This window comes from Silene latifolia, chromosome Y, assembly GCF_048544455.1.
Source record: "Silene latifolia isolate original U9 population chromosome Y, ASM4854445v1, whole genome shotgun sequence".
Lineage (NCBI taxonomy): Eukaryota > Viridiplantae > Streptophyta > Magnoliopsida > Caryophyllales > Caryophyllaceae > Silene > Silene latifolia.
The window spans coordinates 42,941,415-42,955,694 of NC_133538.1; the positions used below are offsets into that span (position 1 = coordinate 42,941,415).

Sequence of the window (14,280 nt, forward strand, 5' to 3'; positions counted from 1 at the left end):
CAATCTATGCTGTGAAACTTTCATAGAATGATATTATTTTTATATTTCGAGGAATTTGATACAGCTTATGCTACTTCGGATTCGACCCTCTAAGGTACAATGTCTAGTATTGCGCTTGCAACTGCTGCAAGTAAATTAAAACTTCATGTCTTTGGTGCTGTTGCTGGTGAATAACATTCCACGTCGAACAATCAATCCAAAACTATTGATGTAATAGGGATCCTGTGGAAGTATCCGAGTTTCTGAGTAGTCTGTAATGGTCGAAGCCGTAGAATTCAATTTGGCAGCATGGAGAACTCCTAGGGACCTCGAACACTTTGTTGATAAACTGTAGTTCATTGTAAGTGTCGTCAAAATGATCATAACGAGGAGCAACAATATTGATTTGAAGCAGCTCCAAAGCTTTAGAACTACCTAACAAGTAGTTGAGCAGACGAAGCAAGACAATCTGAAAACCAGGCACAAATGGGCATTCCATTATCTCAATCCTCTTGACACTAGTTATCAGACATTGAGGTGTGGAATCAGGTCTTGACCAACGTCTTTTGCGCGGCATCCGACAGTAGGTAAAGTCGAAGGTAAGGACCTCGAATCCAGGGCACTGTTGCAGGAAAGCCAAATCGGTGAATGCACCAGCGAATCTAAAAAACACTCCATATACTCTGAATTTTAAATGAGTCAGCTGTTTGAAGGTGGTTTCTGCTAGTAGAGTCCCGGGCCTCGTTTTTCTACTAGGGAGAGTGAGGGACATATTAGAAATAAGGCTAAACAGGTTTGAAGGCAGGAAGGTTTGTGTGCCAATTGAAGCAGCAAGCATTGCAGTTGGGGGATTGACAAAGGAAACCCAGAATGGTTGACGTTTATCGGGTGTGCCATCAACGCCCAAGTACTTAAGTTGGTTGTGTTTAGCACAACTTTAATGGGATGATTCAGGAGCATATGCAACCGTCTTAAACTGGGATTTGATAAGTTGAGTTTATGATAACCATAACTTGTGTAACGATCGTCTCACAACAGAAGGGTCCTCGAAGAATAAATCTTCAAGGGAAGGAGAACAAGATACAAGCTTTTCCAAAACCGTAGAATTCCAAGGATATAATTCCACACTTACTTTCTTCAAATTAGGGAGGTGAAACAAGGCGAAACTGTTGTTATTACGAGAATTGTAGTCTGGATGAAAACACAACCAGGGTCTGAGTTGAAGGATAACAAGGAAGGGATTTGGAAAACATGGAGTGGAGTATTCGGAAACATATCCGTGTAGAATCTCCATAATCCCTCCATTTTAAAGTTCAATTCTTGTAACCCATCTTTATGCTGACATGCCCAATCTAACCATGAACATAATCCAGAGTAGTTTTTGTTTCCATGCTTAAACGGGTTACTATCAGGATAAAAACTGAGGTTGAGGCTGAATCTACGGATGAAGGGCGACGTGAACTTAGGAAGGAGATTATCAGTAATCTCGCCTTTGTTGTCGGTATGGAGGGACAGCTCGATGTCAGGGAGTTGGGTCCACAGCAATCGCCATTGCTGGCATAATACAGCAGTGGTTAAGGTGGACTTGAACGGTAAAAGACGGAGGATTGTCACGAGGAGGTCATCAGGTAGGCCGCTCAACCGGTCTCTGCGTTCCTTCATAGTTCCTACAAGTACTTCTGTCGCCGCCATGAACAAAACACATGTATTTCCTTGAGCAGTTTCGTGCAATGTTAACAACGCTTTAAAACTCAGACAGACTTCTAATCCAACCATGATTCTATATTTTTTTTTTTTTTTTTTGAGGTAAAACCACAAGGGTTTTAACGTATATTAACTAAATCAGACCATACAAACTCAGCAATGTTTGGAGGAAGATCTCCATACCAAATTCGTCTTCCTAGCTGTCAGGGCCTCACATGAGCTAATTCGTGAGCCACACTATTAAAAGTACGTCTAACAAATAAAAACTTAACCGACTCAAAGTACGAACATAAATCATGAATATCGTCATAAATTTGAAATATATCACTCCTGCCAGTGCTTCTACTCTTCAAATCTCGAATCACGTTCAAACAGTCACTTTCAAGCTCCACCTTCTTTACTCCATGTCTTCTTGCTTCAGCTAACCCCAAAAACACTGCTTCAGCTTCAAGATCTTGAGGATCTCTTGGTCCCTGCTGCTGTAGCGTCACACCCCACAACACACCTCCCTCTCCGTCTTGACACACCGCACCCAATCCCACCCCCTGACCACATCTCCCTGCGTCCACATTAACTTTACAATAGCCCTGCTCCGGCCTAGCCCACCTCTCCTCCGAACTTCGTTCCTCCAAAACGTCCCCACCCTCCTTAGGCAGTCCCGCCTCCTCCATTTCCTCCACCAACTCTCGGACCCTACATAACACCTCACTCACACACACCCTCCGTCCCTCAAAAATCATCCTATTCCTCGCTTCCCAAATCGCCCAGCACCCTGTCAACAACAACACACACTCCCTCACCGAAGCACTCTCCATAATCACCTCACCCCACTCCCTTACCATAGTAAACCCAACATCCCTCATCGTGTCCAATCCCAAACCATCCCAAACTCCCCCAACCCAATCGCATCCTCGCACAACATGTAGACAAGTCTCCACGTCATACGAGCAAATAGGACAACCATCCGCTACTCCACTGATCCGACGAGCTAAATTACTCTTCGTAGCTATAGCTTCATTACACAGCTGCCAGAAAAAACTTTTATCCGAGGAAGGACCGGCACCTTCCATATCTTATTCCACAGCCACTTCTCGCGTGCAAAATCCGACTGCTCTATCAACTCCTCCCCTTCCCCCTTTAGTGCCCAATAAGCCGACTTCACAGAGTAATTACCATCCTTCGTCAGGTCCCAACACCACTCATCCGGATTATCCCTCCTACTAAGGCGAATCTTCGAAATTCTTTCAACCTCGAAAGGCAAAAATAAATCCGCCAACACCTCTTGATTCCACCCTCCCCCATCCGGCAACAGTAAGTCCGCCACCCTCATATTAACATCCGCATTACCCAATGGCGACAGAACAAACTTGGACCTCGACTCCTTAACCCACGGGTCTAGCCAAACCCGTGTCCCCACCCCGTCCCCAATCCGCTTCCTTGCAGCTAAGCTGATCACATCTCTCGCCTCCCAGATACTCTTCCATGTATAACTCGGGTTAACACCCAGCTCCGCCTCCGTAAAGTCGGTAGTAGGGAAATATTTCCCTTTTAACACTCGAGAAAGGAGCGAGCACCCATCCGTCATGAGCCTCCAACCTTGCTTACCCAATAAAGCCCGATTGAACTTATTGAAATCTCGAAAACCCAACCCACCTTTTTCCTTCGGCCGACACAGCTTATCCCAAGCTAACCACGCCATCTTCCGCTTCCCACCCTCTGAACCCCACCAGAATTTAGAAACACTAGCACGTAATTCGTCACAAAAATTAGCTGGTAATTTAAAAGCACTCATCGCATATGTCGGGATTGATTGGGCAATTGCCTTTATCAACACCTCCCGACCCGCTTTACTGAGTAACATTCCCCTCCAACCTTGCAATTTCTTACTAAGCTTGTCCCTAATAATTCTCGTTACCACCTGTCTCGAGTGACCCACAACAGTTAGCAACCCCAAATACCGTTCCTGAACCTCCACGACCCTCACCCCCAAAACTGCCGCCACTCGTTGACGCCTAGCCATAGTCGTTCCCTTGCTGAAAGAAACTGTCGTTTTATCCACATTAACCACTTGCCCCGAAGCCTCCTCATATGCCCTAAGAATATCCATCACCACCCTAGCCTCCCTCTCATGAGCCTTCACAAAAAAGATACTATCGTCTGCAAAGAGCAAATGGGACACAACCGGTGCCGATACAGACAAGCGAATACCATGAAGCGAACCATTCTCCACAGCTCTCCTCAGAAGACTAGACAACACCTCAGCACATAATATAAACAAATAAGGTGACAGCGGATCACCCTGACGCAACCCTCGACTCGGGCTAAACATATCAGAATTTGCTCCATTAACTAGAACTTCATACTTAACCGTTGTCACACACTCCATAACCCGTCCTACCCATAACTCATCAAATCCCATACGCCTCAAAAGTTCCTCCAGAAAAGGCCATTCGACCCTATCATATGCCTTAGACATATCCAATTTGAGGGCCATATGCCCTCCCCCACCTCTCGAATTCTTTATATAATGAAACATCTCAAAAGCCAAGAGAATATTATCCGTAATAACCCGGCCAGGTGTGAATGCACTCTGATTTTCAGAAACAATACTCCCTTAAAACACTTTCAACCTATTAGCTAAAACCTTCGAGACAATCTTATATAGAACATTACATAAGCTAATAGGTCTAAAATCCACCATCTTGTCCGGTGCTTTCTTCTTAGGTATTAAAACAATATGAGTAGAATTCAGTTTACCTGTCATCGGCGCACCATTAAGAATATTCAACACCTGACGGACCACAGACGGCCCCACAATATGCCAGTAAGTCTGAAAAAATAAGCCATTCATCCCATCTGGTCCCGGGGCCTTGAGTGGATTCATCTGATTAAGGGCTTGAACTATCTCCTCCCCCGTGTACTCAGCCCTCAAACCATCATTAATTTCCCTGGTAACACGCCCTTCCACACCTCGCATAATATCCCCAAATTCAGACGGTCCCGTCGTCGTAAATAGCTGCTTAAAATACCCCACCGCCACACCCGCAACTTCCTCTGTCTTCTACACCACCGTACCCTCATCAGTAATAAGCCTATGAATGTGATTACGCTGCTTCCTTTGACTAGCCCTTCTATGGAAAATTTTTGTGTTCTTGTCCCCTTCCTTCAGCGAAATTGCCCGAGACCGCTGCCTCCAAAAAAGCTCCTCCTGCCTCAATAACTTAGATATATCCCTGTTAACTCGACGCCTCTCCTCAACCTCCCGTACCGACCGACCACCCTCATTAAGCTTCTGAAGCCTTAACCTCTTCGACCGCAACTCCTTAACAACCTTCCCAATGCTGACCCCCTTCCACTTATGAAGGTCCCTAGCACACCTCTCAATTGTTTCAAGAACATCACTATCAACATGCTCCCAAGCTCTCTTAATCGTAGCCTCACACCCTTCCTCCTCTACCCAAACATGCTCAAAACGAAACTTCCTCCTTGGACCCCCTTCCTCGCCTAACCTCCTATCAAAGACAACCTTTAAGGGAGCGTGGTCAGACCACTCCCTATTAAGGTGGAACAACCGCCCATAAGGAAATAACTCAAACCAATCATCCGTAGCCATAGCTCTATCAATCCTACTCTGCATATTATTCTCTCCACTTTGCCCATTGATACGTGCATATTCTATACACTTTATCTGTGGTTTTGGCATGTATTTCTATGCATAATTGGCAGCTTAAGGCTGCTATTTCTCCCGAAACGGTTTACTTTGCATTTTCTATGATTTATTGTAGGAATGCGTGGAAGTAGGCTAAATCAAGCCAAATTCGTCCTCCGGAAGCAAGTTCAAGGAAGCCAAGAAGAAGGAGAGTCGCATTCACTCACCTTGGGATGCGTGCAAGGGGTGAAGAGTTGATTGGAAGCAATAAGAGCCATCACAGACAAGATTTTCAATCGATCGACTAAGCTTTTCGGTCGATCGACCACCGGAGCTCATCGGATGCTCTTTTTCACAAGCGTTTTGATCGATCGACCGTCTTGACCGATCGATCGACCGATTTCGAGCGATAATTATTTCTCCGTGTTAGACTTTTAAAAGCCCAACTTGTAATTAACTTTGGGTATCTTTTTATCAGTAGAACGCAGCAACTTTTAGGTTATGCTTTTCATTCTGGAAAAAACCGAGTTTTCAGATCTAGCTTGAGACGGAAACCTTTGATTCGAATACTTGGTCCTTGAAATTTGATTAGTAAGCTTTTTATGCAATTCTTCCTCTTTCTTATTTTTCCTTGTTATTTTGATTTTTGTTTCATCAATTAATTTCAAGAATTGAATTCCTCTCCTTTGTTCTAGTTAGATTCCATCATGTCAAATTTGTTCTTTATTATTAATTTCGCAATTAGTGTAGTTATGATTATGCGTAGGTAATTCCTTTGATTGGGAATAAGGTGAGCCATGGTATTAAATTAGGATTGTTGTGTAGCATGAGTTCTTCCGTATTGGTCTTATTATCTTTTGATAGATTTCTTTGCTAGATTGAAAGATTGGTAATTTGATTTATCGTTGGATTTAGAATTTCTCTTGAGTGAAAGCTTTGATAAATTCTAGGGAATTATTAGACCGTGAGGTTATTTGAGCTTTGATCGAAAGACTAGCTTATCTTCCCTGAGACCGTATTATGAGACCTCTGCTGCTTGATTGACCTGTTATTTGCCATGGTGAACCGAAGTTCCCGATCCTCTTTTTATCTTGTTAAGAATATTCATTTTAGCAATTAGCCAGTTAATCAACCAATTTCAAAACCCCCAATTAATTGTTACTTTTATAGGCTGAAAAATAGCAAACAAAATCAACCTTGTCTCTCTGTGGTTCGACCCTTACTATCGCTAGCTATAGTTTTAGTTTGGAATTATAAATTTAATTTTGGTACTAAACGACGGTATCAAATTTTGGCGCCGTTGCCGGGGAGACGGTGTAATTCTGTTTGCTTTATTTTAGTTTATTTTTCTTGTCTCAAGGAACTTTTGTTCCTTGAGGCCGTTGCTTACCTTTGCTTCTAGTTTTGCTTTCGCACAGTTAGAAGACAGGTTTTTGAGAGGAAGACTTGAGTACTCTCACTTTGGAAATTATGGCTATGATATATGATAATTTTCAGCCAAAGGAGCACCACCTTCCAAAGGGGCGCCAGTTACCTACCCCTACTACCGGTAAATTCGAGTTTCGTTCCTCTTATATTGATTTAGTGGAACGGAATCAGTTCGCGGGTCTGCCAGATGAAGACCCCTTGAAGCATATGGAAATTTTCACGGACTATTGCTGTTCCATACCTATACCGGATGGGGTAACTCAAGATAAAGTGAAGGGGTTTATGTTCTTGTACTCCTTGAAGGATTCAAATATGAGATTGGTATCGCTACCTCGATAGGGTAGCAAATGAGTCACCGATTGGACATCTTTAGCATTAGCCTTCTACAAGAAGTACTTCCCACTTTCAAAGACTGATACCTTGAAGGGTAAAATCACGAGTTTTCAGCAAGGAGCCGACGAAGATTTTTGTGAAGCATGGGGACGTTTCAAAAGATTGGTCCGAGCTGTCCCTCATCATGGTTTCCAACAATGTTATCTTTGCAATCTGTTTTCCAATGCTTTATATGATGATTACAAGGTCATCTTGGATGCAGCTGCTAATGGCAGGTTTCAAAACAATACCGGTCAAAGTAAAGGTTGGAACACTATTGAGGAGATGGCGATCCACAAAGCCGAGTTTGGAAGTTCACGTGGAAAGTCACGAAAGCAAAGTGAAGAAATGATCATTGTTGTGACACTTATAACTTCCATTTCTACCCGTCTCGAGAAGCTCGAGATTTCTGAAGCCTCCAAGGAGAAAGTCGAGACTGCTGTTCAAAACTCGGAGGAGGTCGAGAAGTTGAGAGAGATGGTCCAACTCCTTTTGGTTCAAGTGGCAAATATGGAAGCAAATGGGGGGATTGAGTCCTCGAAGAATTTTGTGAAACAATTGGAGAATATGGAGGCCAAGCAAGCTGCTAACTCTTCAAGCAAATGTGAAGGGCCGGTTGAGACGATCAATGCCGTCAATCTCAGGAGTGGCCTTTCTTATGAAAGTCCCGACAAGCCAAAGGAAGACTCGGGAAATGATGAAGAAGCTCGTTTAAATTCTGATGCAAAACGAGTCTCGAATGCGATCTTGTTGGTCGATCGACCAACATTCCCAGTCGATCGACTGAATTGTCAGGCAAAATAGTTTCTGGTCAGAAACTATTTACACCCAACACATCCAGTCGATCGACCAACATTCTCAGTCGATCAACTGAGATACCTGACGAAGTCAATTCTGGACAGGAACTGTTCACGCCCAGCTTACCTGGTCGATTGACCACCCATATCAGTCGATCGACTGGAACTCTAGAGCAGGATGCAAATCCGTCAACTAGTCCGCATGATTCTTCACTCATTGATGATTTGACGGGGGTTTTAAACCTACGGAAGCCGAAGGTTACTGATCCTACGGCCAGTGTTGCAGTCCCGTATCCGAGCGTCCTCAAGGCTACTAAGCCGGAGCGTAAGTTTGGTAAGTTTCGGAGATGGTCCAATCTCGAGGTAACGGTTCCTTTCACGATTTAATTACCCGGTACCCTCTTACGCTAAATTTATGAAAGATATTTTGAATCGTAAGAGAAATTTTCGTGATGATGGTAATGTTGCGTTTGTGGAGGAATGTAATGCTCTTTCACAAGTTAATGTGCCACCTAAATTAAAGGACCCGGGTAGTTTTTCAATTCCTTGCACTATAGGTAACCACGTAATTGGAAAGGCCCTTTGTGACTTAGGGGCCGTGTTAGTGTCATGCCATATTCTTTTGCGAAAGGTTAAACATTGGTAGACTTAAGGTGACCGATATTACCGTTCAAATGGCAAATAGATCGACTCAGAGACCTATAGGTGTTCTAGAGGATGTACCCGTTAAGTGGGTAAGTTTTTTATTCTGTCGATTTCGTTGTTTTGGACATTGCAGAGGACAAATCGATACCTATTATTTTAGGCAGACCGTTCTTATATACAAAATGGGCTGATAGATGTCAAACGCTGAACCATCACCTTAGAGGTAGGGGATGACACCATTGAGTTCAGTCTTGCTCACAAGGCAACCGAACCTGCTGATGAGGATACGTGTTATTCCATTGATATTGTTGATGGGTTGTTACTTGTAATTGGAGGGAATCCTTAGCCAAGGATCCCTTAGCTGATCTAACCCATTTAGATGAGTGTGCAGGTGATACAGTGGAGAATGCTGAGGAGCCAGATGCTTTGGTTGCCTCAATGGAGAGCTACGAGCTCAATGAAGAAGAAGATGAGATACTTTTGAGCCTGGCCAACGATAATTTGGTGAACACTTGCTACACCATTGAAACCGATTCTCTCTATGTCAGAGAGGTAAAGGTGCCAGAGCGTAAGCCACTTCCTCCTAACCTTAAGTATGTTTTTCTAGATGATACGGAGCAATATCCAGCTATTGTTAGCTCTAAGCTTAACGATGACCAGCTGTCTGCTTTGATGTGTGTACTTAAGAAAAACAGAAAGGCTTTGGTTACTCTTTGGATGACATTAAGGGCATCACCACGATGTCAGTATGCACTGAGGATAGAGTTGGAAGAAGGCCACAAGCCTTATAGACATGGTCAACGCAAGTTGAACCCGAAGATGCAGGAAGTTGTTATGGCTGAGGTGATGAAACTACTTGATGCGGTATTATTTATACAGTTGGCAACTCCAAGTGGGTTAGCCCGATTCGGGTAGTCCCGAAGAAAGGAGGGACTACCGTGGTTAAAAATGATAAAAATGAATTAATACCAACTCGAGTAGTTACAGGGTGGCGGATGTGCATTGATTATAGACAGTTGAATGCCGCCACCAAGAAAGACCATTTCCCCCTCCCTTTTGTTGACCAAATGACTGAAAGACATGCTTCTAACAAATTTTTCTGTTTTCTAGACGGATATTCGTGGTTCTTTCGGATCCCTATTCATCCGGACGATCTGAGTAAGACTACTTTTACCTGTCCACAGGGTGTTTTTGCATATCGTAGAATGCCTTTCGGATTGTGTAACGCCCCTGCTACCTTTCAGAGGTGCATGATGGGGATTTTTTCTGATTATATAGAAAATATTATGGAAGTATTCATGGATGATTTCTCAGTTTATGGTAGTGACTTTGATCGTTGTTTAGCTAACCTTGATAAAGTCATGCAGCGTTGTATAGATGTTAATCTTGTTTTAAACTGGGAAAAGTGTCGGTTTATGGTCAATGAGGGAGTTGTGTTAGGGCATCGATTTCGATAAAGGTATACATGTTGACAAAGCAAAGGTGCAGGTGATTGAGCAATTACCTCCTCCCGTGAATGTTAAAGGAGTGAGGAGTTTCCTTGGTCACGCTGGTTTCTATCGGCGTTTCATTAAGGATTTTTCAAAAATTGCTAAACCACTTACACAATTGCTCCTTAAGGATGCTGTCTTTGAATTTATCTTGATGAGTGCCATGTCGCTTTTAACAAAGTTAAAAGAGGCCCTAGTTTCTGCGCCAATCATTCAGCCGCCTGATTGGGACCTCCCATTTGAGATCATGTGTGATGCCGCGATTATGCGATCGGTGCGGTTCTGGGACAAATAAAGAATAAAGCTTTGAATGCCATATACTATGCGAGCCGAACTCTGGATGAGGCTCAAGTCAACTATTTTACCACCGAGAAAGAGTTTCTAGTCATTGTTTTTGCCTTAGACAAATTTCGATCTTATTTGTTAGGTTCTAAGGTTATTGTTTATACTGACCATGCAGCGTTGAAGACTCTCTTTATTAAGAAAGATGCGAAGCCGAGGCTTTTGAGGTGGATACTCCTTTTGCAGGAGTTTGATTTGGAGATCATAGATAAGAAAGGAGCAGAGAATGTGGTAGTGACCACCTATCTCGTCTGCAATGACGAAAGGGAGGATTTGTTGCCTATTAATGATTCTTTTCCCGATGAGAGTCCTGTTAGCTATTACTACTTCAGGGTCTTATCCACCTCCGTGGTTTGCTGATTTTGCTAACTTTGTCTTTGTGACAGTAGGATACCACCCGAGCTTTCATGGCGTGAAGAAGCGGTTTGCCTACGATGCTAGACAATATTTTTGGGATGATCCTTATGTTTTCAAGGAATGCACAGACGGTCTCATCCGGAGATACGTACCTCGGTGGGAGGTGAAGGATATCCTAGAGGCTTGCCCTCTTCTCGCTTATGGTGGTCATCACGGTCCGTCCAGGACCGTAGCTAAGGTACTCCAATCTGGTTTCTATTGGCCTACTTTACATGCAGATTGTCGCAGCTTTTGTTCTTGAGTGCGATGCTTGTCAAAGATCGGGAATATTTCAAGAGACATGAGATGCCACAGGTAGGCATTCTTGAGTTTGATATTTTCGATGTCTGGGGCATTGATTATCAAGGACCTTTTCCGAGCAATCAAGGTAATAAATATATCCTCGTAGCTGTAGATTATGTGTCCAAATGGGTAGAAGCTATTGCTACTCCCCCATTGCGATGCAAAGGCCGTGATTAAATTGTTTAAAAAGATTATTTTCCCTCGTTTTGGTGTCCCTCGGGTTGTCATTAGCGATGGGGGAATGCATTTTAAAGAGAAACAACTTAGTGCTTTATTGACTAAATTCGGTGTCCAACATCGTAGAGGTTTGGGGTATCATCCCCAAACTAGTGGTCAGGTTGAGGTTTCTAACAGAGAATTGAAGGAAGTCTTAGCTAAAGTTGTTTCTAAATCACGGAAATATTGGAGTCTTAAGTTAGCTGATGTCTTATGGGCTTATAGAACTGCGTTTAAAATGCCAATCGGGATGTCACCGTACCGATTGATTTATGGTAAGACATGTCATTTACCTGTTGAGTTAGAGCGTAAGTCTTGGTGGGCTATTTGTGATTTAAATTTGGATCCTAACCTCTCTCGTGAGAAACGCATGACACAAATTGAATGAGCTAGAGGAATTTAGGCACGGCCTATGACAATGCAAGGATCTACAAGGAGAAATCAAAGCGCTGGCACGACAAGAGAATCATCAAGCGCGAATTCCATATTGGCGATAAGGTACTTCTTTTAACGCTCGTATCCGTTTATTTCCGGTAAGCTGAAATCCAGGGACCGCCCCTATACGGTCACAAAATCACAAAGTTCGGATCGATTGAATTGGAGACCTCTCGCTGAGAAAGGTTCAAGGTTAATGGCCAAATATGTGAAGCACTATCATGGATCGGATGCATATGTTGGGAAAGTCGAGGTATTGTACTTCGACCCGCTATCAGATGATGGAAAGTGAGGTAAAAAGGTCGTGCGGGACCTCTTAAACCAGCTTAATCGGGAGGCAACCCAGGTTGTAATTATTTTGTAATTTAGGAATTTTATTTTGCTTTTTTCATTTATTTTATTCGCCTTTCTTTTGAGTTTTTGTTTAATTTCATGCATTTTGCAATTTCTTGGTTTGGGGAAAACTGTACGCCTTTGATAATTTCTACAGGAATCTATTTTATGCAAAGTGCGTAAGTGGTTCACTGGATGTTGTGAGAAAGACGGAGATTAAGTCGGGAAACAATTTTTGACGAATTAAAGCCTAAACGCCAGCGTTTTCAGTCGATCGACCAGTCCATTCAGTCGATCGACTGACGAGGAGAGTTCAGAAGCTACTGTGCAGGTATTTTGGTCGATCGACCGAGTAAAGTGGTCGATCGACCACTCAACGGGATCAGATTACAACTGAAAAAGGGGAGTTTTGCTCATTCACTTGTTCATTCACATAAACACCAACTTTTAAGCAAATCCTATTTCTCTCCCTATTTTCGCGATTTCTCTGCATTTTCCACCTTAATCTCTACCTTTCTTGCTTTAATCTTCAAAGTTTCTTCAAGGTAAGTCTTAATCTCATTCCCATGCTCCATTCTCGATTTTATTGTGGATTGTTATGCGAAATTTTCTGAGTTTTGTGCTTGTGAGATGAAAAATCGATTTGGGGAAATCGAATTTTGGGATGATTTCTTGCCTTATTTATACTTTAATTGCCTAATCTGTCCTTTTCCCTTTAATTTTCAAGCAAATGAGCAGCTAGGATGAGTTTTAAGCCGTTTTCCCCTATTTTTTTCGAAACCCTAATTTGCCTTACAGATGCGTTTTTGATTCGGGTTTCCTGAATTGACATTGCTAGATGATTTCTTGTTACTATTGTGTCAATTGCAGGTACTAATAATGACAAAAGGAAAGGAGCCAATGCAAGAGGGGCAATCGAGCCAAAGGCACCGCTAAGCGGCCACGCGGACCGCCTCTCGATGATAGAAGCCACTACGGATACTCTACCCGACTATCCGCAGTTTATCTTTGCTAAACCTATTCAAATAAGCAAAATTTTCCTTCTTTGTTTCGAGTAGGAAGGTCACAGCTACCCGGTTTCTCCATAAAGATACTTTGGAGAAACTAGGCTGTTACGAGTCGGTCGTGTCCCTGCTAAATGGGACGGGTATGATGGGTCTTGTGGACATGGCTGAGTTCACATATTATGTTATGACCCTTGAATTCTTTTCCTCTTACGCTTTTGATTCCACAGCCTTTGAGGCTGATGCGACCAAACCCTGCATTTCCTTTCGACTTTTTAATGTCAATTATTCTCTGACACTTGCTGATTTTGCGGGTTTTCTGGGTCTTTACTTCGAGGGCAGAACCTCGGACCCCTCTGACACTCATCGGGTCATGTGGTCTTGTATCGGTGACACTTACGGGTCAAGGAGGACGGGCACTTCCGTCCACTTGCCCCCTCTTCGTTATTTTCTACGGCTAATGGGTAATACCATTTTTGGCCGTAAAGAGTCTAATAATGTGAATAATATTGAGCTTTCAATTTTGGCGGGCTATCTGAACGTCGAGCGTCGGACATCCCGTATTTATAACATTGCCTACTTGACCGCCTCACTTTCGATCGTAAGTGAGGGCACCTTGACCACCATTGCCTGTGGCGGTTTGGTGACACGTATCGCCAACCGCCTTGTTCTACTTTTCCCTCGACAGAGGACCCCATTGACCCGACTGCGTTTTATGGACCTCTCTTACGCGAGGGGTGTTTATTGGGTCGATAGACGATGCGGTGGAAGATTGATTCTTTCATCTCGTGACCGCATCCCCATCACCGGCTACCCTCCCGTCCCGCCCTCACTCTTGTTCGGCGCGGCCGCCGCCGCCTAGTTACAAAGCTTTCTCGGTGGCGGCCACTCCTGCCGCAGCACTTCGAGGAGGGCTCGTGCCTCCTCTTCACAGTGCACCCCTACCTCCACTACCACCCCTCCCGCCGGTACATCCACTTTTCTACCACCTACCCTTTAGTTGTCCCTCTGGTCATGGACCAGAGGGCAATGTCACGTGTTTTGGGTGACCTGTGTAGGAGTTTCAACCAAAGACAGGTTGGATACGGCCATAGCCCCACCCGGTCTACGAGGAGCTAGCTCGTGGGGGATGCTTCCACGGGACCGGGCTCACCCTTCTTACTTTGTCCCTCCAAATGGGCGGTTAC

The 14,280-nt window shown here is 43.7% G+C and overlaps 3 protein-coding genes and 1 non-coding gene across 4 annotated transcripts; all 4 read right to left on the reverse strand.

Annotated features, from left to right (window-relative positions):
• Nucleotides 1–202: 202 nt before the first annotated feature.
• Nucleotides 203–1,755, reverse strand: LOC141627939 (uncharacterized). Its single transcript, XM_074441134.1, has 2 exons — nucleotides 1,159–1,755; nucleotides 203–889 (listed from the first exon to the last, which is right to left on the reverse strand). The coding sequence occupies exons 1-2, from the start codon at nucleotides 1,753–1,755 to the stop codon at nucleotides 203–205; spliced, it is 1,284 nt and encodes a 427-aa protein (XP_074297235.1).
• A 131-nt stretch (nucleotides 1,756–1,886) lies between these two features.
• LOC141627940 (uncharacterized) lies at nucleotides 1,887–2,546 on the reverse strand. Its single transcript, XM_074441135.1, has one exon. The coding sequence runs from the start codon at nucleotides 2,544–2,546 to the stop codon at nucleotides 1,887–1,889; it is 660 nt and encodes a 219-aa protein (XP_074297236.1).
• A 2,198-nt stretch (nucleotides 2,547–4,744) lies between these two features.
• Nucleotides 4,745–5,320, reverse strand: LOC141627941 (uncharacterized). The gene has a single exon (XM_074441136.1). It carries the CDS (start codon nucleotides 5,318–5,320, stop codon nucleotides 4,745–4,747), a length of 576 nt encoding a protein of 191 aa, XP_074297237.1.
• Nucleotides 5,321–7,175: 1,855 nt separating this feature from the next.
• On the reverse strand, nucleotides 7,176–7,284 carry LOC141636045 (small nucleolar RNA R71). The gene has a single exon (XR_012540687.1). It is a non-coding gene; the product is annotated as a small nucleolar RNA R71 (small nucleolar RNA).
• Nucleotides 7,285–14,280: the final 6,996 nt, after the last annotated feature.